Genomic DNA, 24,709 nt, shown 5'->3' on the forward strand with positions numbered 1-24,709 from the left:
TTGAGGATTGGGGTAGTACGTGACAAGCCCCAAGTCACCGTCCAGATTTCCGCTTCAGCCGCTGTTTCCCCTGCCTCGCCAGGTTAGTCAGGAGGGCCCGCCCTGTGCCATGGCTGTGGGCACGCCACTGCTTCCCTCGGGTCTCTTGGCCACAGGGCCATCCTTAGTGTTTCTACTCTGACCAGCGTCAGCTAATGTCTGAGTGACCTCAAGAGAGGCAGTGGAGATCCTGGGCAGGAAGTGGGGCTCCCTCCCTCCAGCACGGGAGGGAGCAGCCTGCCTGGGACATGGCTATAGCGTTTGTCTTTTAAACGTTAGAATACAAGGTTTGGCTGCTGGGAGAATATAAAAAACAGCCTCACTTTAGCCAGATATTTAGCCTCAAAAAGACAAAAATGAAGTACTAGCTGTCACTGTCCTGAATTTATAATCTCCCAAGAGATGGCAAGAAGAGAGTAAATTACCTCTTAAGTCATAGAGGGCGAGTTGGGGTGAACATCATTCCAGGGTCGTAACTTTCATAGAAAGGGAGTGAGCTCTGCTCTTGAGCCTGTGAGCTGGGGGCCTTAACAGTGTCACCAAGTGGCAGTGCCACTTACAGGGGAGAAGTGACCAGGAGCCACGAGGCCAGTAGACTTCCTACAGGCGTGAAGATGCTCTGTAACTACACTGCCCACACGTGGCTGCCGAGTACTCGAAATGTGCTGAGTGCAACTGAGGAACTGGATTTTAAGTTTTGTTTCATGTCTATGAATCTGAATTTAAATAGCTACATGGCTGGTGGCTACTGTACTGGACGGTGCAGCTCCAGACCAAGATCTGCCTGTGTAATCTTGTGTGACCTTCTGCAAGTCACTTCCCTGCCCTGCTCGTCCCCACTTGTGGCCCCCGGTCGAGGCTGGAATGCCCACCTGTCTGGGTAAGGGCCGTGTCTCCATGCCTAGAACGCGTCTGGCATGCGGTAGGTACTCGGTAACAGAAGGATGGCTGGATGGATCAAAATGGGCCCCCAGTCCTGTGTTGAGGGTCCTGTGGCTGGAACCTCCTACTGTCGTGTTGAGAGGAGGACGTGTCCATGGAGGTGGGGACAGAGCGCCAGGCCCACCAGCCCACTGCCAGTCCTGCTCTGCTCTCTCTCCTCTTCGCACGTGGACTCCTTTAATGAACTCCTCTGTTTTGAGTTTGCGCTGGTGAAAAATTACCTTTCCCTCCTTGAACTTTGAGAATTTTTATTATAGGTACATGTGTGTTTTTCAAAGGTCCCTGGAGGAGTAGTTTTTTGGCTGCACCACGGGGGCCCCAGCAGTGAAAGCACCGAGTCCTAACCACTGCACCACCAGGGAATTCCCTCTAAGCCCTTTTTTCTTCTTTATTATGATTTTTTTCCTAAGCCCTTTTTTAATAGGCATCTCACCTTTATATGTTATTCTGTGAGTTGAAGTGAGAAGTGCTCTACCTTATGAGAGTCCCTTACTTTGAGTTACTCACAAAAGACAGCTGCTGTGAGTTATTTTACTGATTTTGATACATGAACTTCCTGGAGAACAAAAACCATGTGTTGGAACCTGTTGCACAATTCTTTTAGTTTCGCTGGTTTCTCTGAATTTAGCAGGCTGGTATTTAGGGCTGGCAAACCTTAATAAGAGCACTCCATCTTTCCCTCCAGTAACCATAAAACTGACTCTTCTTTCTCAGTGCGCGACGGTCTGGAGCCGTCAGGATGCCCAGAGCAAGTCCATGGGCAGCGTGCGGAGAAGCCGCCGGGGGCCACGCCTTCTGAGATGAGGCTCAGAGGCTCTTCCGTGGCCAGCGAGCCCAGAAGCAGGAGCAGCTCGCTCAACTCCACCGACAGCAGCTCCGGGCCGCAGGCGGCTCCCGAGCTGGGCAGGAGCGGCCAGCTCACCTCGAAGAGGTTCAGTGTGATCAGCTCGGAGGACTTCGACCAAGAGCTCATTGTGAAGCCTCTCAAAGTGAAAAAGAAGAAGAGGAAGAAGAAGACAGGTACCATCCACGGCAGAGCACACACGACCTCCTTCCGCCCCCGTGGGGTCTTTTACCAAACTCTCTGGGAAGGCTGCTGCTTGCTGAGTGAGCACTGCCCGTTCGCTGGAAAGCACAGAAAGCGAATGTCTTTCCTCCTCGAAGGAGTTTTACTGTGAAATACGTATACATTATACACACACATAAAGCATTAAACTATAATGTAACATACCACCCTGCTTAACAGGTCTGGGTGTTATACTTTTCAATATTTAAGTAAAAATTTCAGTTTATTCATGTACATCATTTATTAGACCAGAGATTCTATAAACCTGTAAGGAAGGTCATGGAAATCTTTAGATGGATCAATTTATGTTTAATGTAGGGTATGTCATCAGATATGGGCTTTTTTTTCTCTTTTCTTTTTTTTTTTTTTTTTTTTTTTTTTTTTAGGCTGCACTGCATGGCTTGCAGGATCGTAGTTCCCCAACCAGGGATTGAACCTGGGCCTTTAGCAGTGGAAGCACCAAGTCCTAAGCACTGGACCGCCAGGGAATTCCCAGATATGGGATTTAACACTGAGTTTTAAAAAATTTTTTACTTCTTGGTGCCTGTTGAGCCTCTCTAGCTAAAGATCACTGCGATATTGAAGGAAAATGTTATCAGATCCCTTAGCATTTTAATAATTAAAAGAAATTGGTCTGTGATCCATTTGTTCCTTTGTTTTTCTTAGTTAACGTTTCTTGAAGGAGGCCTCGGAGCCCATCAGTGTGTACAGTATTTGCCTCCATTTGAAACATCCCTGCATTGGGGTAATGTGTACTTAAGAGATTTATTCTTCACCATTTAGATATCCTTCATTTAAAATGCTTTTATGTTAAGCCAAAATTTTGTTTTTTAGTTAGTGTTTTACTAGATTCATACCTAATCTTAAACGTTCTTCTTTTAAACAGAAGGTGGAAGCGGGACTACCTGCCCCAGTTCCCTTGAATCGACTCCCTGCTGGGAGTGTCCTGGTGATAGCCCCCAGTCCTTGAACACAGACCTGCTGTCCACGACCTCGAGTTTGGGCAGCATCGTGGATCAGTCCAGCACAGGGTCTCCTGACCAGGAGTGCAGTCTCAGTGGTGAGGCCAACAGTGTCCTGCCAGAATATAGCGACCCCGAAACGTTTAGTGTCTTGGAGGTGCCCTTCCCCGCCCCTGACTCCCTGAATGAAGAAGGTGATGGAAGAACCGAAATCCCACTATGTGACGGTGCAGGCGAGACGCAGCCGCCTAGCGGGGTGTTGAGTTCACCCTGGCATCTGAGGGAGGACGCGGAAGGGAGCGATGGCATCGCGGAGCTCGAAGAGGAGCCCTGTCCCGTGAGCGGTGGGCCAAGGAGCACACAGTCACCCTGCCGAGAGCGGGGCAGCTCAGCGGAGGCCCGGGAGGTGGGGGGCATGGAGCCTGCTGAAGCCCAGAGCACTTTTCTGGAGGCCCCCCTCCAGGGCTCCCCCCCGGTGCCTTCCAGCCTCAGCTGGACTCCCAGTGCTGAGCGGTGGCTTCCCGGGACCAGCGCTGAGGAGCCCAGTGAAGAGCACCTGGGGGCCCCAGGCCACCTCGGCTCGAGTCCCCGGCACGCTGCTGCTGACGACGACACAGGCCAGAAAGCGATGGCTGCTTCCGAATGTGACTTGGGGATCGCAGGAGGACGACGGCCTCGCCGGGTCTCTGCCTCGGTGGCCAGCGCCCGTGAGCAGCCCTCACGGGACCAGGCATTGACGTCCAGTGACGAGGAGGACATCTATGCCCACGGGCTGCCCTCTTCATCCTCGGAGACGAGCGTGACAGAGCTGGCAGGGAGCCGCTCCCTGCAGGACCTGCACCCGCCGGGCACAGACGAGCCCGGGCTGCTGAAGTCAGAGGAGGTATGTGCGCTCCTTTCTTAAGGGACGTCATTGGCGAACTGATTATATTTTTCTGTTTATGCAAAGAAATTATATTCCTACTGTAAAACCTGTATGCCAGAGGTGTTTGGAAGTCTGCCTTTGGGGGATTTCCAGCGCAGGGATCTAGAATGGCTTGGACTCCTGCTGACGTGTCACCCCTGCTCAGTTACCCACTTTACCAACAAAAGCAGCCTCTCCTTGTTGATTCCGGCGGGGCCGGCTCAGCACGGGCAGCTAGTGCTAGTCATCCCAGAGGACGGCTGGATTGGCTTGGGGGCCACTCCCAGAAACCAGCGGCGAGAGGCCCGTCCACTTGTGGAGGGGAAGGCGCTGCCCCTCAGACAAGCGTCTCGAGGAGCCGTGTCTCCCTGACCTCCAAACAGCGGCGCCAGGGCTCCCCTGCAGGCTGTACAGAAACCAGGTTTCGAGTGTCCAGTTTCCTGGGTCGGGTTCTACCTAGCCTGTGCAATTAAAAGACGATTATTAGCTGTTCTTGGTCATTTTATATAAAAAAGTGGCTTTTAAAAAGTGCTTGTTTTCCTTAGCAAGTAATTATTATTTAGATGTATTTGGTTTCAAAACTAACTGTGTATTGTAACCCTTTCTGCTAAGTGGATGTGAGGTGTGGATTGTGCGTGTGAACTTACAGCCACGTGTGCTTTCCCCAGATGTGCCTCTGGATTCTCTGCGTCCTAATGACGTGTGACATTGGGGCGGCTCTCACCATGTGCCAGGTGCCATGCTAAGCACTTTACAAGTTTAACTCATATACTTCTCGAAGAACAAAACCCACAAACTAGGTGCTCCTGTTTCACAGGAGGAAGTGGAGACTCAGACAGATAAATGGCTTTCACCAGGTCGCATGGCAAGTGGGGCCAGGGCCCTCTCTCTCGAACCTCTGTGCTGTCTGTCCTACCTCGAAAGTGAAACGTCCTGCTTATTTGTTTTAAGACAGAATGCCCTTTCACTCAGTCTTCCGCGCATTCACCCTTTCGTGAGTGCCTTTGGCTGCCAGACTCTGCGTCGGGCGCTGGGGACGCTGCAGTGCCCGTGACAGGCAGTCGTGGATCTCAAGAGTCCTGGACACGTGTGCAGATCCTCCCAGTTGAGTGGAACTCGGGCCATGGTGATGAGCAAAGTGCAGGAGGGGCGCGGCGCCCACCAACCATGGCAGGAGCCAAGCAGCTGAGCCGACGGCATGGGCAGTTGGCATTCTAGACCAGAACTTTAGAAAAGTCCTAGGTGAGAGGGCACCTGGTACTTTGAGGACCTCCCCCAGCCTTCACCGCTCCCCCCCTTGTCCCCCTCCAGAGAGCTGGAAAGCCACATTTTGTTGCGTTGGGGGGTGGGTAAGGCGTGTCCTGGTGAGCCAGGGCCAGATCGAGAGGGATTGGGTGCCATACTCTGTGAAGCAGTGAACGTCCATGTGTGGGTGATTGTGCAAATACATGGGTTTCTTTTGCAGTTTTGGAAAGCTGTTAAAGTACACACTTTATTTAGCTTTGATTTTTAAAAGAACCCTAACATCTAAACCTTAGTCTACAAGATTCAGTCAGGCAGTGTCTTGGCCAGATTTCCATCAACCACATGATGTGCCACGTATCCGATGATTGGATCAGCACTTAAAACAATATGGTGAAAGAAACAAAGATAGTGGTAGTGCCATTTCTCCTAACACATCTCTAATGATTAGCTGTACAAAAAATCAATTTGCATACAAGTGGGAAGTGAGGTATCCCTGTAAAATAAAACCAGATCCTTTGAATGTAAGCTCTAGGTGAGGGAAGAGGTTGTAGTATCTGTGACAGACTGTTTTCCAGGAACGTTATGGGGTCTTTGTAGGGGACAGCCGCTCTCACTTCACAACGTTTCTGTTAGAGCTGGTCGAGAGATAGAGGGCCGACTTAAGTGATTGCACGCTTTTCTTATTGACGACAGAACGACACATGCAGCTGTGTCCTCTGCCGCAGAACTCAGCAGGCTCTGTCCTTGTTAGTTTGCAGAAAGCTGGATGGGTTACTCCGGGCCGGGCTACGGCATTCTCAGCTTGGCGGTCTCCGAGAAGTACATTTGGTGCCTGGACTACAAAGGCGGCCTGTTCTGCAGCGCGTTGCCGGGCGCTGGGCTGCGCTGGCAGAAGTTTGAAGATGCCGTCCAGCAGGTGGCAGTCTCGCCCTCAGGTTCGCCTCCCAGCTCCCTGCTTCTTGCCCCAGGTGTAGAGGCCCGAGCACACAGGAACCAGTCCATTTAGCAGACTTGCCTTTTCCCCGCAGGTTTGAGGGGTTTTCTCCAAAGAACGCGGATTGCTGCATTTGACATCAACTGAAAATACTGTAATTGCAGTTCAGTTTTTGGTTTTTTATTAATTGCAGTGGTAACACATGAACATGTTTTGTAAGTTAGACAAATAGCTTCCATTTTTGAGGGTTTTTTTAGAAATATTAACATCCAAATGCCTTATAACAATAAATCTGTTTCTATTTCTTAGTGTTGTTGTTTTAAAACTTATTTATTTATTTATTTTTGGCTATGTCGGGTCTTCGTTGCAGTGCGCGGGCTTCTTGCAATGGCTTCTCTTGTTGGGGAGCACAGGCTCTAGGTGCGCGGGCCTCAGTAGTTGTGGCACGTGGGCTCAGTAGTTGTGGCTTGTGCGCTCTAGAGCACAGGCTTAGTAGTTGTGGCGCACAGGCTTAGTTGCCCCGCGGCATGTGGGATCTTCCCGGGCCAGGGCTCAAACCCCTGTCCCCTGCACTGGCAGGCAGATTCTGAACCACTGCGCCACCAGGGAAGTCCCTTAGTGTTGCTTTAAAGCAGCTGAACTCATGAAGATGGGCCCGCGGTTGTGTTGGATAAGTTTGGATCGTTTGGTTTCTTTCTTAGAAATTACTCTGTAATGAGCTATATATATGCTTTGGGTGAATAATCTACTCCCTGACTGCGAAAAGAAAATGCCTTCCTTCCTTCATGCCATGATCAGGCCATTTTCATGAGCTGGAGCAGACGCTTCCTGGATGAGGTTCTGCCCCCTCATCTATACAGAATAATTTGCTTGTTTGTCACAATGTTGGCCACTTTACCTATTTGGGGGATGGCGAGTGGAACAGAAGTGTGTATGTGTATCGTAGCTGGTTTACTGTTAGGACGTTGGAATGCAAGGCAGACAACACTGAGCCTGTGACCTCCCCTCGCCCTCTGTGCTTTGAGATGGATTTCCTCTAACTCTCCTGGTCTTTGTCACTACGTAAAATACCAGTTTGTTCAGGGTTGTTTTGTTCTATCTCTTTATCTCTTTGAAAAATATTTTTCCTTAGAGACTAAGATAATAGCCTGTCCCATTAGCTGGCTTTATATAATTATGGGTTTTAATTCTTTTCCTCTCATTTACCTTTGGGTCCATCTCCCCAGCCATTTATAAACTTTGGTTTTTTCCTGATTATATGAATTACTGTGTGTTTCCAAACGATTCAGTCTCGCGCTACTCTAGCAGGAGCTCTGTCTCCACCAGGGTTGGTGCTGTGGCTGAGAGGTCCGGCAGGGCCCCGTCCAGCGTGGGCACCCCGGGGGCCGCGGGCTTGGCCACCGCCTCGCTTCCCACACCTCCCTTGGCACCTCGTGCCAGACCCTCTAGTCCAGCCCTCTGTGCTCTTGGTGACTCTGATGGTTTCTTAGACGCCACCTGCATCTCCATAGACCACCTTCCTGTCTGCCCTTCTCCTTCCCTCCCCTTCTTCTATGTATCACAGTCCCTTTCTAAGTGAAAAAAGGGACAGCCCAGCTCAAGTGCTTCCTTTCCATCTGCACCTTATCCATTTGGCTGGTCCAGAATTGACCCACTCCCTTTGAATCCCTGTAGGACTTTCAGACTTCTCAGGACACTAACTGTGCCTCCCGAAGGTCGTTTAGGGCCCTCACCTGGCACACCTAGCAGTGCTGGTGGTGCCTCTCTGCTGTGTGATGAGTGCCTCTGATGCGCCAGCTCTGTGTGCTGTGTCCTTGATACAGCCTCACCTACAGCCTTCCTAGCAGCCTGTATGGGGCAGACGATCCCATTTCACAGATGAGGAAATGAGGCTTGGAGACATGAGCCCCAAGCCACACGGTGGGGGGTGGTGGCAGGGGTTCAGACCTTGGCGCCGCAGGCTCTTTCCCCATTCGGGGTAGAAGCAAAAGGGGGGGTGCTGTAGAAATCTCTCTTCCCCACAGCACCCAGAATGGACTTTTGGGGGTGAAAATTCTCAGTAGTTATTGGACAGTGAATATAATTTTTATTTCCACAGGAGCCCTTCTCTGGAAGATTGAACAGAAATCTAACCGAGCCTTTGCTTGTGGAAAAGTGACCATCAAGGGGAAGCGTCACTGGTACGAAGCTCTGCCCCAGGCGGTGTTTGTGGCCCTGAGCGATGACACGGCCTGGATCATCAGGACAAATGGGGACCTGTACCTACAGACAGGTAGCTGCAGCCGGCGCCCCAGCACCCGTGGGATCTGGTGTGATTGCGCTTTGGTAGCCACGTGCTTAGAGACAGTGACCAAGAAGCTAGAAGTCAATTTAAATGAAAACACTTCTGGAAAGAGAGTATTTGCTGTTGGAATCTATTAGCAGTTTTCTGCTACTGACTCACATTCAACCCAGGACAAATTTAGGGCAGGAATTAATAGAATTATTTAGCGAGGCACAGAAACAGAATCTTATTCTCCGTACAGCTCACCATTGCGTATCCCTTATCCTGCAATATCAGATCTGAAGAGGAAAGAATAACAGAGAAATGGCATTAGAATCATTTTTCCCTTTAACTTATGGCTGGATTTTTTTCAGCCAGGTCAAAGCCCTGCTTCTATACGCTTATTTACACATGGGTCAGGAAAAAACAATGAGAAATAATTTGCTCTAAATAGGAGTTTATCTCATCCTAGGAAACTGCCCTGAGAGGGGGGACCTTTAGCAGCTGGAAGAGACACAGTGGGACTTGTTTTTTAAAAATAAACTGTAATGAGAGCCAGTGTTTACGTACTGTCAGCAAAATGAGATATGGGTTTCCAAAAGCAATGTGATTCACCAGTATCTGGAAACGATTATGGGGCAGGAGCTCTTTTTCGGATGTCAAGAGGCCATAATAGATTTATGTAAATATCAATCTTTTAACCATTTAATATTGCTGATTCCAAGAAAAGGTTTGTTTTTTTTAAAATAGATTTATTTTATTTATTTATTGGCTGCATTGGGTCTTCATTGCTGTGCGCAGGTTTTCTCTAGTTGTGGCGAGTGGGGTCTACTCTTGGTTGGGATGTGAGGGCTTCTCATCGTTGCAGAGTACAGGCTCTAGGCATGCAGGCTTCAGTAGTTGTGGCTCATGGGCTCTAGAGCGCAGGCTCAGTAGTTGCAGCGCACGGGCTTAGTTGCTCTGTGGCATGTGGGATCTTCCTGAACCAGGGCTCGAACCCGTGTCCCCTGTGTTGGCAGGTGGATTCTTAACCACTGCACCACCAGGGAAGCCCCCCAAGAGAAGGTTTTAATCTCTGTTATGAACTGTCAGCCAGGGATGATTCTCTGAGATTTTTTTTTTAACATCTTTTATTAGAGTATAATTGCTTTACAATGGTGTGTTAATTTCTGCTTTATAACAAAGTGACTCAGCTATACATATACATACGTCCCCATATCTCCTCCCCCTTGTGTCTCCCTCCCACCCTCCCTATCCCACCCCTATAGGTGGTCACCAAGCACTGAGCTGATCTCCCTGTGCTATGCGGCTGCTTCCCACTAGCTATCTGTATTACATTTGGTTGTGTATATATGTCCATGCCACTCTCACTTTGTCCCAGCTTACGCTTCCCCCTCCCCACATCCTCAGGTCCATTCTCTATGTCTGCGTCTCTATTCCTGTCTTGCCCCTAGATTCTTCAGAACCTTTTGGTTTTTTTTTTAGATTACATATATATGTGTTAGCATATGGTATTTGTTTTTCTCCTCCTGACTTCACTCTGTATGACAATCCCTAGGTCCATCCTCCTCACTACAAATAACTCAGTTTAGTTTCTTTTTAAGGCTGAGTAATATTCCATTGTATATATGTGCCACATCTTCTTTATCCATTCATCCGATGATGGACACTTAGGTTGCTTCCATGTCCTGGCTATTGTAAATAGAGCTGCAGTGAACATTTTGGTACATGATTCTTTTTGAATTATGGTTTTCTCAGGGTATATGCCCAGTAGTGGGATTGCTGGGTCGTATGGTAGTTCCATTTTTAGTTTTTTGAGGAACCTCCATACTGTTCTCCATAGTGGCTGTATCAATTTACATTCCCACCAATACTGCAGGAGGGTTCCCTTTTCTCCACACCCTCTCCAGCATTTACTGTTTGTAGATGTTTTGATGATGGCCATTCTGACTGGTGTGAGGTGATACCTCATTGTAGTTTTGATTTGCATTTCTCTAATGATTAGTGATGTTGAGCATCCTTTCATGTGTTTGTTGGCAGTCTGTATATCTTTGGAGAAATGTCTGTTTAGGTCTTCTGCCCATTTTTGGATTGGGTGGTTTGTTTTTTTGGTATTGAGCTGCATGGGCTGCTTGTAGATTTTGGAGATGAATCCTTTGTCAGTTGCTGCGTTTGCAGATATTAGATTCTCTGAGATTGAAAGCCCTTGAACATCTGGCTCGCTCTCAGATGTGGGAGAGCCGGCATCCTAGCAGCTCCTGCTTGAGCCCAGAGGGCAGCCTGGCCAGCTCTGGGCCACATGCCAGCCCTGGTCTCTCCAGCCTGGTTCCTATGTCTCCCTTGAAAGTGAAAAATAGCTGGAAAAGCATACGCATGTCCAACTTCCAGTGGCATCTGAGTTTCGTTCCTGCTGGGGAAACAGGGTGCTTCTGGCCTGGGGGTGAGGAGGGCCTTAGGAGTCACCTGGGCAGTGGTTGCAGACAAGCTCAAACCACCCAGAGCTACTGGCTTAGAGTCTCCAGGGTTGTCCTGAAGGTTTGCAGTGTAAGAAGTCCAGGAGGTGATTCCTACCTAGCCGAGTTTGAGGAAATGCAGCCCAAGGGCTGTGATACCGTAGGGTGCTGTTGTGATCGGGCAGGGAGCGTGCTGAGTTCCCGAGCCCTGACTGCAGGCTGAGGCTGTGGAATAATACGGGGCTTTAGGTAACAGCTGTTGTGCCAGCTCCCTTACGAGTGGCCTTGAAGCTCATTAGACAGATTGCAAAGAGGCGGGGGAAGAGCCTTGGATGGGGAGTCGGGGACCCTGAGCTCTGGCCCTCACCTTCCATCTAGGAATTTCGGGGTTTTCATTTTAGTAGTGGAAACACCGCGTACCACGTACAAAGCAGGCGGAGGGGAACCACCCTGTTGGAGGTGCTCTGCAGAGGGTGCCTGGAGCCCTCAGATCCCTGTGGGTCCAGTGGCAGCTGAGGCTCCGAGGGGCGTGGCCACAGAAGACGTCCCTTGGTACTGGCTCCTCTCGGCCTGGGCCCTCCTGGCTCCGGAGCTGGCTGCTCTCCTGCACTGGGCTTTCACGTTCTTTCGGAACATTTTTAGCTACTTTGGGACACCAGAGTATTCGGAATTGTTATTCCTCCAGTTTTCAAAGAGCATCTGAAAACAGTTCAGATGGATATTATATTTAAGCACAATCTAACTATTTTATGTTGACTAGACCTTGAAAAGAGAAAGTACTTATTATGAAAGGATATAGCAAAATACCAAAAAATAAGCAAACAGAATGAAAATGAGGTGTGAAGTCCTGATTGTGTGTCTTTGGGGGCTTCCTGTCCTTCTCCCCGGCAGGTCTCAGCGTGGATCGCCCCTGTGCCAGAGCCGTAAAGGTTGACTGTCCATACCCACTGTCCCAGGTCGCAGCCCGAAACAGCGTGGTGTGGGCGCTGACGGAGCAGAGGGTCCTCCTGTACCGGGAGGGTGTAAGCAGCTTCTGTCCCGAAGGGGAGCGCTGGAAATGTGACATCGTCAGGTATCGGGGGAGGAGCAGACACATTTTCAGCGTCCTGTCTGTCCCACTGTCTGTTCTTTGTCAACTTGACTCTTCTTAAGGGACCCATGTGAGCCTCTCCTGGGCAGAGCTGGTTCCCTGAAGGTTTCCACGGTCGTGGTGTTCTCTGGGATTGCCAGAGCCAATTTCAGCAGCCTGACCTTGAAGACACTCTGTGCCTCCTTCTGACTGGCAGACTGGACATTGGGTCAGAGCTCAGTTTTAAAAATGTTACTGCCCTCACGTGTAAGCTCAAGCCCCACACGGTCCCGAGTCTCTCGTGATGGTCTTTCTAGAGAACTGCCCAGTGTCAGATAGTTTCTGTTTAGAGTCTCAGATGACTTAAGGCCAAATATTTTTCTTTATTATCCTCCTAGTCAGTTGAAGTTAATCTCTGAATTGCAATTTATTTGGTTACTTTCTACCAGTCAAAATTTTAATTAAAGAGTTACTGTCAGATCATTTTGCTGGTGTGAAATTATCAGTAGTCTTTAGAAAAATTAGATTAGGATATTCTCGGTTTGAATTGAGCAACCCAGTAAATTTGAGTGAGCACCTGTTGTGAGCACTGAGTGAACATGACCTTGCCCAGCCCTCGAAGAGCTCCCCATCTGGGGCAACCAACGCCAGTTAGTGTAGATGGTCCCGAGCCGGAGAGGGACGCGCAGCACCGAGGACGCCTCAGCTCCCCCTGCAGAGGTCAGGCAGGCACCGTGCAGAGTGGACCCGCAGCTCAGCCTCGAAGCTGGTGGGGACGTCACCGGCTGGGTGGGAGGAGGGTGTTGCCCGCAGAATGGGCAGCGTCTGCCAGGCTGCAGCTGCCCAACACAGCCTGGCACGCTGCGGAGTTTCTGTTCGCTTAATTGGTGAAGGCAGGGGTGGGGAGATGGGCCACTCGGGGCCTGAAATCCCTCATGAGCCTGCTCTCTTCTTCCCTGGGTTAGTTTCCCTTAAGAGCTCCCCCTACCGTCCTGGGCCTTCAGGGATTCTTCAGACACCCCCTCGCTTCGGAACAGTATATATTGCACAGTCGTTTAACTCGAAACTCAAGCTTCCTTCCTCGGAACTTGTCTCTTGTCCCACACTGAGCCCCCCAGGACGCTTGATGCCGGCATCCTAGACGCGCTGGGGGCCATGAATGCGGGTGCTGACTCCACGCTCTTTTCCTCGTTTCCAGTGAAAGGCAGGCTTTGGAACCTGTCTGTATCACTCTCGGGGACCAACAGACCCTGTGGGCCCTGGACATCCGAGGACACCTGTGGTTCAGAACTGGCGTCGTTTCCAAGAAGCCCCAAGGGGACGACGACCACTGGTGGCAAGTAGGTGTTGCGCTTTCGGGCCACGTGCCTGGGTGCCTCCCTGAGTCGGGGGCTCTGCTCTCCCTCTTACAGCCCCTCTCTTTTCCCTGGAGATTGGGGGCTTGGAGTAAATAAACGGTGTTCGCTTTTACTATTGGATGAGTTAGACTTTGCTGTATTTGAGCACACTAGAAATATCAGCACAACAAGGCTCTCCTGTATTTAATATCCTATGATGAACCATAATGGAAAAGAATATTAAAAGAGAAAGAATGTATACATATGTATACCTGAATCACTTTGCTGTACAGCAGTAACTAACACAGCATTGTAAATCAACTATACTTCAATGTAAAAAAAAAAGAATTATCAGGGATTTCATCACAGGACGTAACTTGTGAAGCTCTTTTTGCTTAAACATGTAGGCTTTGTTTATTTATTTTTTAATTTTGGTGTTATTTAGAAATTTGTCATTATATGCCAAATAAATCCATTGATAGCCATTTGAAGACCTAGATAATAATAATGATTAATTCTGGAGGAATGTACTAAGAAGAAGAGAGATTAGACAATAGATGTGAAAAACCCAACCCACAATTAAAATCCACTATCTCTGCTTGTACAAAAGGCCTCGTAAGTAAATGGTATTTCAACGAAGAAAGGGGAATTTTCCTACATGCCCCCAGAAAAGTAAACACTTTGAGAAATAGTAAGGTAGGGGCTTCCCTGGTGGCACAGTGGTTAAGAATCCACCTGCCAATACAGGGGACATGGGTTCGAGCCCTGGTCCAGGAAGATCCCACATGCCGCCGAACAACTAAGCCCATGCGCCACAACTACTGAGCCTGCACTCTAGAGCTTGCGACCCACAACTACTGAAGCCTGCACACCTAGAGCCCGTGTTCCACAACAAGAGAAGCCACTGCAGTGAGAAGCCCGCACACCGCAACCAAGAGTAGCCCTTTGCAGCCAGTTAAGCCGACTGTACTCTTTTCCCCATGGGGGCCCGGTGCGCAGTGGCTGCAAACGGCAGCCTCCTCGGTAGTGTGTGCGGCCTGTTGCCTGTGTGGGCTGCCCTAAGGGACCCTGGAGACAGCCCTTTCCAGTGGACATTCATGACTGGCGTGCTGTCCCCAATCCAGGCTCCAGACAGGTATGCATGGTGCCTTTGGAAAGCCCCAGGGCACAGTGGCCAGGGTCCACATTGGCCAGGTCATAATGTCCATCCGCACCAAGCTGCAGAACAAGGAGCATGTGATTGAGGCCCTCCACAGGGCCAAGTGCAAGTTCCCTGGCCGCCAGAAGATCCACATCTCCAAGAAGTGGGGATTTACTAAGTTTAATGCAGACTAATTTGAAAACATGGTGGCAGAAAAGTGGCTCATCCCATATGGCTGTAGGGTCAAGTACATCCCTAATCGTGGCCCCCTGGACAAATGGCGGGCCCTGCACTCGTGAGAGGCTTGGCACTGCCCCCTCCCTACCCATGCCCACCAATAAACCCTACTTTCTTGTTAAAAAAAAAAGGGTAGCCCTGCTCGCCGCAACTAGAGAAAGCCCGCGTGCATCAACGAAGACCCAATGCAGCCGAAAATAAATAAATAAAATTAACAAAAAGAAATTTTTTTAAAAAAAAGAAAGAAGTAGTAAGGTATAATCAAGCTAACTTTTGCCCTTTTGGTACCATTCACTGTAAACGTAGCGCCCGTGGTTCCCCAGCGTGGCAGGGAAGGCTGTGCTGGCATTGGCGGCTGTGGGGTACACAGCAGCTCTTGAGTGTTCTGTCTCCATTGATTGGTTCAGGTGTTATTGTCGCCTTAGACTTGCCTCATCGAGGGCAGGTCTTCCAGTGGCCGCTCTCAGGTCTTTCACATGAGGACGTGGAAAAGTAAGTTGTGTTTGCTCTTTGACGAGTATGTGTGTATATACACAGTCTCTAATATAATATGCCAGGTACTATTTGAAAAGTTATACAGTTGATTCAAAAGTATCCTCCCTGCATTTGTAACCATATTATATGGTTTTTTACACACACACACACACACTCAAGTGTAGCGTATGTACTAAATTCTGTCTTTAAGTAACCTAAAGAAAACTAGTTATCATTTTATCATAATATTCAGAACATTGTCTTCAGAGAAATTTGACAGAATCATCTCTGAGGTGTTTGGAAACAGAGTTATTTTATTTATTATAAGATTGATTTCTCTGTAGTGCTAGAGCCAGCATTATGTTTGGCTGTTAAACCTTTCTTCTTTTTTGTTAATTTGCATCCTGCTTATCTGCCAATGCTGGGTGCTGGGACTGAGCCTGTCACAGACTTTCTGTGTGGCCTGGCGTCATACACCCCGAGGAAGGGCAGAGCTCCTGGGCCATCACGCGGCAGCGTGGCACTGGTCCCCAGGTACCTGCCCAGCGTCCTGTGGGCTCTGATGGAGTCCGCCTAGCCGGGCTGGCACGTGCTCTGCTCTTCAAGAGAAGCAGGGCCGCGGGCTCCGCAGCAGGGCCTTGGGGTTGACGTGCTGACCCCGTTTGCTTAAGCCTCAGTGCAGGCAGAAGCTCACAGTCAGTGCGAGCCCTTTCACAGAAAAGAAGGGCCGCATCGCACATGCACTACAGTGCTGGGTTTTATGATAGTGTCCTTTCTGTGTGTTTTGTTTATTATATGTTAAGTTCCCTATCCTAGGTGGTGTCACTTTCACTCAGCACTTCGCTGTGCGTGACCTGGGAGTGTGGCCTGCATGGGGCTGTCCTAGGCGTAGGGCGGTGACGTTCTCTGTAACCCAACCCGGCAGGGCAGAAGTACGTGGAAGGTCCCGCAGAGTCAGAGAGCTTTCTAACAGCCGGAGCTGGCCGGCAAGGGAGAGGCTTCCTTAGAGGGCAGCACCCTGGAGAAAGATCTCTTGCAGGAATGTGAGAGAAGCGTGTCTCGAATCTGAGCTCAGGTGCACTCTGCACGTCCAGCACAGGTCCTGTCTGTGTGTCCTTCTGGCCTGATTAGCAACAGGCGCAGTTAGGGCATGAATTGCTTCTTTTTAAGCCCGTATTATGATCTTAAGTATTGTACACTTGTCCATTAGAAATTCCTAAATTTTAAAAACAAAATAATCCTTTCTCACTGATTAGAATAAAAGACTTATAGGGTGCGAGGGGGTGATAATCATAAAAGTAATACATGCTCTTTGTAACAGGTCCATGTAATAGAAAAGTGTACAAAATAAAAGGTGAACATTTTCTTACATCCCTCTGAGCCCACCCCTCAGAAGTAATCACAGTCAGCAGTGGGGGGCGTCCTGCCACACTCCTCTCCAGTCCTCACACAAACGTGCACGTGGGTATCTGGGTGTTTGACGGGTGGGGTCGGGCCCTTACCTCTCAGGCAGCGAGCATGCAGAAGGTGCTTGTAGCTGCGCTGAGACAGGGTGTCTGCCCGTCTCCCCTCCAGGCGAGCATCACAGACTATGTGGTGTTTGACCAGTGCAGCTTGTTCCAGACCATAATCCATGCCACACACTCGGTGGCCACAGCGGCCCAGGTGCCTGTTGAGAAGGTGGCGGATAAACTGCGCATGGCGTTGTGGCCTCAGCAGCTCCAGTGCCAGCCGAGCCTTCTAGGGGCCAACCGCAGCGGTGTCTGGATCTCCTCGGGCAAGAGTGGAATCCACGTCTCTAGAGGAAGTCTCATCGGTGGGTGCATCACTTCATTTCCACGCCGGCTTCATAGGCAGCTCCTCTTTAGAGGCAGCATTTAAGGAAAAGCCTTATGATCTCAAGTGGAAAAGATAATTTAGTGCCAGTGGTATGAAGTGTATGGAATGGAGGCATTCCCTCTGCTTTCTGTCAGTTCCCTCCTTTTAGCCTGTCATTCCTACGACTTGGATACCAGTGTCTGGATGGTGTGCGATCAGCTTCCATTAGGAACCGATTAGGCTATAAGAGCACATGGAGCTCATTTTTATGTTAATAATTTCCAGCTAGATGAAAAAATCCTCCCATTCCTAAAGAGCCTAGTAGAAAAAATTACCACACTGTTGAAAATGCAAGGCTCTGGCCAGATCTGTAAACGTAGGTGTAAATCCACATTTACCCACTGGGGCTTCATTTCTGTGAGTGAACCCTGCTTTGTGAATTTTCTCCAGCTCTTCTCCCCCTGCGTGGCCTCCCCCGACCCTGGGCTGGACGGTGCTCTGCTTGTCAGGCTGGCTTTTGCAGTGCTGGCTTGGGTCTCCTACTTTGAGGACAGTCTAGAACCAGCTGTAAGGGGTTTTGAAGACCAAATGGTCTAGAACTAAAGTTCTGAAGTATGTATGGTTTTTCTTTCTTCTTTCTTTAACATACTCTTCCCATTATTCTTTCTAGGCACTTACTGGAATAATGTTGTTCCCCGGGGGACAGCTTCTGCCACAAAGTGGGCCTTTGTGTTGGCTTCCACTGCTCCCACAAAGGAAGGTTGGTTGGGGAGTGCAGTGCACAGGTTGGCAGCTGAACAGTTAAAACCGTGGTCTGACGTGGCCTAGTTGGGGCGGGAGCATGGCCGTGGGGCCCTCAGGGACTGGATGCAGTGGTGTCACAGGCCAGCAGCCCTCGTTGGCTGAGCTGAGGGCCCCCGAAGCTGGATAGGCCTGCCCAGGAGAGAAGGATCTGGTGTGGTGATCTGAGTGGGTCTGGAGGCGAGCTGTCCTTCCGAAGGAGGGGAGTGTACAGTGTGACCTCTGAGGCCGGCAGCTGCTGACTTCAGTGACATGTCTCAGGGCCATAGCACAGGGCCAGTAGGCACCAGGCTTCTCTGGGTGCCTGGCCATTTCCCCTGTGAATTCTGTCACCTCCTCACAGGCTGGTTTACAGCCTCTGGCTGGCCTAAGTCCCACTGTCATGCCCCTGGTAGGGCAGACCTCCCAAAGCCCTGACCACAGCTCGGGGTTTGGAGCCAGGAGAGACAGCGCAGCTACCCCAGGAGATGAGAGCTGGGGCAGTCAGGCGGCCCCAGCGGAGGCCGAAGCCTCCTCCCAGGATCACGCTGAGAGTCAGATGAGAAGATGTCGGGGGTCTCTGCAGTTGGTGAGTTCGAGCTCATAGTCCCACTAGGATGTGTAGAACTTGGTCAGTACAATAAAATGCTTCCTCGCCAGATCGTTCTGACCGCAGTTGTGCAATAAGTAAGCTCTGCAAACCATAGGTGCTTTCCCAAGCCTGGCACAAATCATTCGGCAGCAAAACCTGACCTGAGCTGATGGGAGGCTCCTTATTGCCTCCGTCTGTCCTGCAGACTGACTGTGACGTGTTTTGTTGCAGGAACGTTGCTGCACTTCTTGCGGGGGGCGGGGGGGGGGGGGTACTGCCTGGCTCCCAGGCTGTTCCGTAAACGTATGGCATGCCCATTACCTTATGTTTTCAAGGTCCAGGGTAATTTTGAATTCCAGACCATAACTGGTCCCAAGTTTTCGATATACTTTAGATAATATATTCTGACTGAGGTTTTAATTTCCCCAAGTGTGGTTTGCATTTTAAAGTGAATTAAACCTGAAGGACTCTAAAAACGGGGGAGAGAATGAAAGCATGCCATTTTGAGGTGAGGATGGGAGGAAAAGGCTTTCCAGCTTTCCGGGCCTTTTCCAGCAGCCTCCACCCTGCCAGACCTCCCCTCACCCCGCCCCCAGGACAGGAGAGGGTCCTCGGTGCCATCCTTCCGAGGCATTGCTGACCTTGCTCCCTCTAGGACACTGGTTAACACACCTAGTTGAACGCTTCCCAGTCCATTATACAACGTCCAAGGTCCGGGCCTCTGAGGCAACGTTGTGGGCCTCCTAAGGTCTCGTTAGTCCAGCTTCCTTTCATTTCTTTAAATGTGTCGGACTTGTTTCCTATGAACTGGCTGGTCCCGGTGCGTCCCCCTGAGTCCTGGCTGCTCCTTCCCCGAGGTGGGGAGTGAGGGTGGGAGCTGGGCAGCCAGCCTCTGAAGGCAAAGGCTGCCCCAAGAGGCTCGCCGGTGACGCCATGACCTCTCCGCAGGAAGCTCCCTGTGGCTCTGCCAGAGCAGCAAGGACCTGTGCCGCGTCAGCGCCCAGCACGCCCAGTCACGCCCGTCCACCGTGCAGCTGCCCCCCGACGCCGAGATGAGGGCCTACGCCGCCTGCCAAGACGCCCTGTGGGCCCTGGACAGCCTCGGCCAGGTGTTCATCCGGACACTGTCCGCGAGCTGCCCCACGGGCATGCACTGGACGAGGCTGGACCTCTCGCAGCTAGGTATGCCCGCCCCCGCCGCCAGGCCCTGCCTTCCAGCCTCATCAGGAGGGGTGTCTCACCTGCTTCCCGGGGCCCTGTGTCCAACTCTCGTGAATTCTTGTAGGTTGCTTGGTCGGTTGCTGGATTTCAGGAGGTGGATTAGCCGCTCTTGCAGGGTAATGGGCCTCTTAAGAATTTTGTGAGGAGCTTTTCTTTCCCACGCTTTACGCGTCACAGGGTTTTCAGAACCCAGGAGGAGCATGAACTCAGAGAAAGCTGCTGTAAGACACGCTCGAGATGATCCTGTGGATGCAGCTGCCTCTGCTGGTCTGTCTGAATGTGGCAGTTGCTTTGTGCTCTTTCCGCGGCCCGCAGCCTGGAGAGTGCCCAGTTCTCCCTCTGCTGGAGGGGTGTGTGCCGCCTCCCGCTGCCGCCCTTCTCTGAGTCTCCCCTACAGGGCTGCAGGGCAGCCAAGCAGCATGAGGCCACTTATAAATAATTCATTCCTGTTCCAAGGAATACGATGATGGAATGAGCCCACACCCTTAGGTTATCCTCTGGGCAGATGGGCAGGTGTGGCTGTCAGAAGGTGCAGGCTGCGCCAGGCAGCTCCGGAGTCCATGCAAGCCTTAGGAATACTTCCCTGCCCAACAGTTTCCCGTTCTGGTGAACTGATAACCGGTGTTTTGTTTGTTAGGTGGTAGAATTGAATTTTACAAGCATTGTCATTTGAGAATTCAGCCACATGTACTCGTTTGAAAAAAAAAGGACAAAGAAGGCAGAAGGGAAGGGAGGACGCCTTGTCCACCTCCCGCCCTGGCAGCCCCTGGCTGCGTCTCCAGCTGACGGCCTCTCACCATCCCATGACGTGCAGAGGTATCGTCATTCTTTTGTCCCACAAGGCCCCCAAATACAACCCAGCTTAGCTAAAGAAGCAGGTTGGTTCTCCACTAAAGAAGTAAGCTTTGTTCCAAAGCTAGGAATTTTCCAGGGTCATTTTGATCGTGCTTTTGGCCTCACTCGCACCCTGTGTTTTGAACCTAATCCCGGCCCCAAGGCCGGTCACAGTCCAGCTTCTGAGAGTGCCTGCCAGCCGCCATCATCAATGGTGATGGACCAGAGAGGCTGCAGCTGGCCGTGGCTCTGCCTGCCAGTGCGGGGCCGTCTTCCCGCCTGCCCCGGGGAGCCTTTCCTTGGTTCAGAGATCCTGTGGGCCTGAGCCATCCTCCTTTGGCCCCCAAGCAGAGCAGTTTGGGAGTTTCTGGAGGTAAAAAGGCCAGGGCGAGGTTGGTGTCCTCCTTGCTACAGGATCCTGGGAGCGCTGGGGCCCCTGCCCTTGCCCCCTCTGGGGCAGAAGCAGAGCTCTGCCCGGCACCACCGCTCAGAGGAGGCCTCTGTGCTGCAGCACGTGCCGAGAGAACGGCCTCGAGTGCGGCTTGGCCTCCGGGCTCCGGCGCACAGCTCATGCCTCCCTTCCCATTCAGTCCAGTCCTCCCGCGCTGGCGCACTAGCCAGAGTGTTACAGGCCTCTGAGGCGGCTGGCTGGGTTTCCCTGGGGTCGGTGGCCGTTCTTTCAAGGGCAGTGACTGGGCTTCGGTGGGATTGAGTCTCCCTTTCAGAGTGGGAGGGGCCAGGCAGGGCCACCCTGAGTCCAGGTTGTGCTTTGGCTTCCCCTGCGTGCTGGGGGCAGGGCTGCGGGAGCCGAGAACGGCAGGCTTTCACAGAGCCGCCCTGCCTCTTGCCTGCAGAATCGTCCGCAGTCCAGCCAGGCCTGGAGTGGCTCACACAGACCGCAGGTGAGGTGGTTGGGCCCTCACCACCTCACCTGGGGCTCCCGGCAGAGGCAGGGCGGCAGCGGGAGCAGTGCTAGCCAGGTTACCTTGAAACCTCAGTCCTCACCTTTCTGATGGTAACGGCAATCCCCGCCCCAGAGAGATGGTGCAAGCAAGCATCATGTGCAAACGCAACCTGTCTCAGGCAGGTGTGGCGGCCTGAAAGCTGCCCAACTCCTCAAGCTGCTGGGGGAGGGGTGGTGCTCGCTCGGGTCTGGCGCCGTGTGTGACGGGGGCCGAGTCCAGGAAGCTCTGCCTTGCTTAGTCTTTTTCCTGCCCTGAGCTCTGGATTTTGTTTATCTGGGTTACTGGCCGTTGCTGAGAGGATGGATAAAGACTTATTTTACCATATTCTGAACGTCCTGGGAGAACGAAGCAAGTCCAGAGTTGGTAGGCAGGGGAGGCGTGCAGGGAACAGCAGGAGGGGTGCTGGCCTTCCGCGTGCCAGGGTGGGGGCACAGCAAAAGGCAGGTCAGGGCCACCGGCTACTCTGTTGTTTGGCCCTTTCCAGGGATGGTCTGTGTAGCCTGTGGGACAAACCGGTGAATCGAGGTTTCTAAAAAAAGTATTAGGGGATGCAGATTTTGAGTTCAGGTGTGTGCTCCCTGCCAGTGTCCATGGCAGGCTGTCATCTGGCAGCACTCATTGGGGGGTAGTGAACAGAGCGTAGTAACGCAAGTAACGTTAATGCTGCCTTGCTTACTTGCCTGGGGTTACCTGGGGTGCTTCATTGTTCTTTTAAAAGTTGGCCATGGTGGTGCTCACAGCAGTGAAAGGAAGCACAGCCTTTTCAAGACTGTGGTTCTACCTGTGAGGATTCTGTTCAGTAGCAAACTTCTCTTTCCCAGATGCCCTTTTTTGGGAGTAGAGTTGACACACGATATTACATCAGCTTCAGGTGTGCTGTATAGTGACTTGATATTTTTATAGATTACACACCATACACAGTTATTATTATTGTTTATATTCCCTGTGCTGTATGTTACATCTTTGTAATTAATTTGCTTTTTATTTTATTTTATTAAAATTTTTTATAAATCTATTTATTCATTTTTGGCTGTGTTGGGTCTTCGTTGCTGTGCGCGGGCTCTCTCTAGTTGCGGCGAGCAGGGGCTACTCTTCATTGCGGTGTGTGGGCTTCTCATTGCGGTGGCTTCTCTTGTTGCGAAGCATGAGCTCTAGGCGCGCAGGCTTCAGTAGTTGTGGCGTGTGGGCTTCAGTAGTTGTGGCACACAGGCTCAGTAGTTGTGGCTTGCGGGCTCTAGAGCACAGGCTCAGTAGTTGTGGCACACGGGCTTAGTTGCTCCACAGCATGTGGGATCTTCCCGGACCGAGGCTCGAATCCATGGCCCCTGCATTGGCAGGTGGGTTCTTAACCACTGTGCCACCAGGGAAGTCCTTAATTTGCTTTTTAAATGGTAGTTTGTATCCCTTAATCCCCTTCATCTGTTTTGCCCCTCCCCCCATTCCTACTCCCCTCTGGTAACCACTAGTTTGTTTTCTGAATCTGTGAGGGTATTTCTGTTTTGTTGTATTTGTTCATTTATTTTGTTTTTTTAGATTCCACATATAAGTGAAACATACATTTGTCTTTCTCTGTCTGACATTTCACTAGGTGTAACACTCTTCAGATCAATCCACTTTGTAGCAGATGGCAGGATTTCATTCTTTTTTAAGGCTGAGTAATATTCCAGTGTGTGTGTGTGTGTGTGTGTGTGTATTGATGGACACTTGTGTTGCTTGCATATCTTGCCTATTGTAAATAATGCTGCAGTGAACAGCATGCTGGGGGGCATATATCTTTCCAAATTAGTGTTTTCATTTTTTTCAGATGAATACCCAAGAGTGGAATTGCTGGATCAGGTGATAGTCCTATTTTTAAGTTTTTGAGGAACCTCCATAATGGTTTCCGTAGTGGCTGCACCAGTTTACATTCCCACCAGCAGGGTTCCCTTTCCTCCACATTCTTGTCAACACTTGTTATTTGTTGTCTTTTTAAATCTTTTTTTTTTTTTTTTTTGGCTGCACCAGGTTTTAGTTGCAGCATGCAGGATCTTTGTTGCCACGTGTGGGACCTTCGTTGTGGCATGCAGGATCTTTAGTTGGTGCAATGCTTGTGGGATCTAGTTCCCTGACCAGGATCGAACCTGGGCCCCCAGCATTGGGAGCTCGGAGTCTTAGCCACTGGACCACCAGGGAAGTCCCTTGTTGTCTTTTTGATGATGGACACGGGGCTCGAACCTGTGTCCCCTGCTTTGGCAGGTGGATTCTTAAGCACTGCACCACCAGGGAAGCCCTACGTTCTTCTTTTAAATATTCTTTTCCATTACGGTTTATCACAGGATATTGAATATAGTTCCCTGTGCTGTACAGTAGGACCTTGTTGTCCATCCAGTCTATATATAATAGTTTACATCTGCTAGCCCAACCTCCCACTCCATCTGTCTGTTCTCTACGTCCGTGATTCTGTTTCTGTTTCATAGATAGGTTCATTTGTGTCATATTTTAGATTCCACGTATAAGTGATAATCATATGGTGTTTGTCTTTCTCTTTCTGACTTACTTCACTTAGTATGATAATCTCTAGTTGCATCCATGTTGCTGCAAATGGCATTATTTTGTCTTTTTATGGCTGGGTAGTAGTCCATTATATATATGTACCGCATCTTCTTTATCCATGCATCTGTCGATGGACATTTAGGTTGTTTCCATGTCTTGGCTATTGTGAGTAGTGCTGCTGTGAACATAGAGGTGCATGTGTCATTTTGAATTATAATTTTGTCCAGATATATGCCCAGAAGTGGGATTGCTGGATCATATGAGCTCTATTTTTAGTTTTCGGAGGAACCTCCATACTGTTCTCCATAGTGGCTGCACCAACTTACATTCCCACCGGCAGTGTAGGAGGGTTCCCTTTTCTCTACATCCTTTACAGCATTTGTTATTTGTGGATTTTTTTTTGTAGATTTTTAAAAATCATGGCCATTCTGACTGGTGTGAGGTGGTATCTCATTGTAGTTTTGATTTCCATTTCTTAGATTAAGAGAATTCTTCAAGTAAATGTCTAGCTACTGAACCCAGTTATAGAGACTGAATATGGAATTTTATGATTTATGACAATCCTAGTTTTTGGAAGAAAATTTGCGTCATTTAGCAGGTATTTAATATGCTCATAACGTTTGATTTCCCAGTACGCATAACTATGCATATGTCAGGCATTGGCGTGTTTAGCAAACTAATGCAATTTGTAATTGAATACATCTGGTCACAGCATTTAATGAAGAAATACTCAGTGTCGGTTCGTGCCTTTAGATAACAAGTAGGCTTATATAGTAATTTATGCAGAAAAGTGTCTTATAAATAGTAAAACACCAAATAAATGCCACTTTTTGTTCTAAAATATATGTTTAAAAAGTAATCCTAAAGGGAAAATGTCTCATCTGTTGAATAAAGTAATTAA

The 24,709-nt window shown here is 50.0% G+C and overlaps 1 protein-coding gene and 1 non-coding gene across 4 annotated transcripts in view; both read left to right on the top strand.

Annotated features, from left to right (window-relative positions):
- TECPR2 (tectonin beta-propeller repeat containing 2) overlaps nt 1-24,709 on the top strand; it is a 97,933-nt gene that overhangs the window by 41,190 nt on the left and 32,034 nt on the right. For all 3 annotated transcript variants that reach the window (XM_029236568.1, XM_029236569.1, XM_029236570.1), the window contains exons 8-16: nt 1,696-2,001; nt 2,934-3,892; nt 5,910-6,093; nt 8,191-8,364; nt 11,700-11,880; nt 13,076-13,217; nt 16,642-16,882; nt 17,555-17,644; nt 19,205-19,438. In XM_029236568.1, the coding sequence (XP_029092401.1) occupies nt 1,696-2,001; nt 2,934-3,892; nt 5,910-6,093; nt 8,191-8,364; nt 11,700-11,880; nt 13,076-13,217; nt 16,642-16,882; nt 17,555-17,644; nt 19,205-19,438 (2,511 nt within the window). The remainder of the gene's footprint in view (nt 1-1,695; nt 2,002-2,933; nt 3,893-5,909; nt 6,094-8,190; nt 8,365-11,699; nt 11,881-13,075; nt 13,218-16,641; nt 16,883-17,554; nt 17,645-19,204; nt 19,439-24,709) is intronic.
- Nucleotides 14,160-14,294, top strand: LOC114905336. The gene has a single exon (XR_003796176.1). It is a non-coding gene; the product is annotated as a small nucleolar RNA SNORA70 (small nucleolar RNA).

Source organism: Monodon monoceros, unplaced genomic scaffold (assembly GCF_005190385.1).
Source record: "Monodon monoceros isolate NGI ecotype Baffin Bay Population unplaced genomic scaffold, NGI_Narwhal_1 Super_Scaffold_21, whole genome shotgun sequence".
Classification (NCBI taxonomy): Eukaryota; Metazoa; Chordata; class Mammalia; order Artiodactyla; family Monodontidae; genus Monodon; species Monodon monoceros.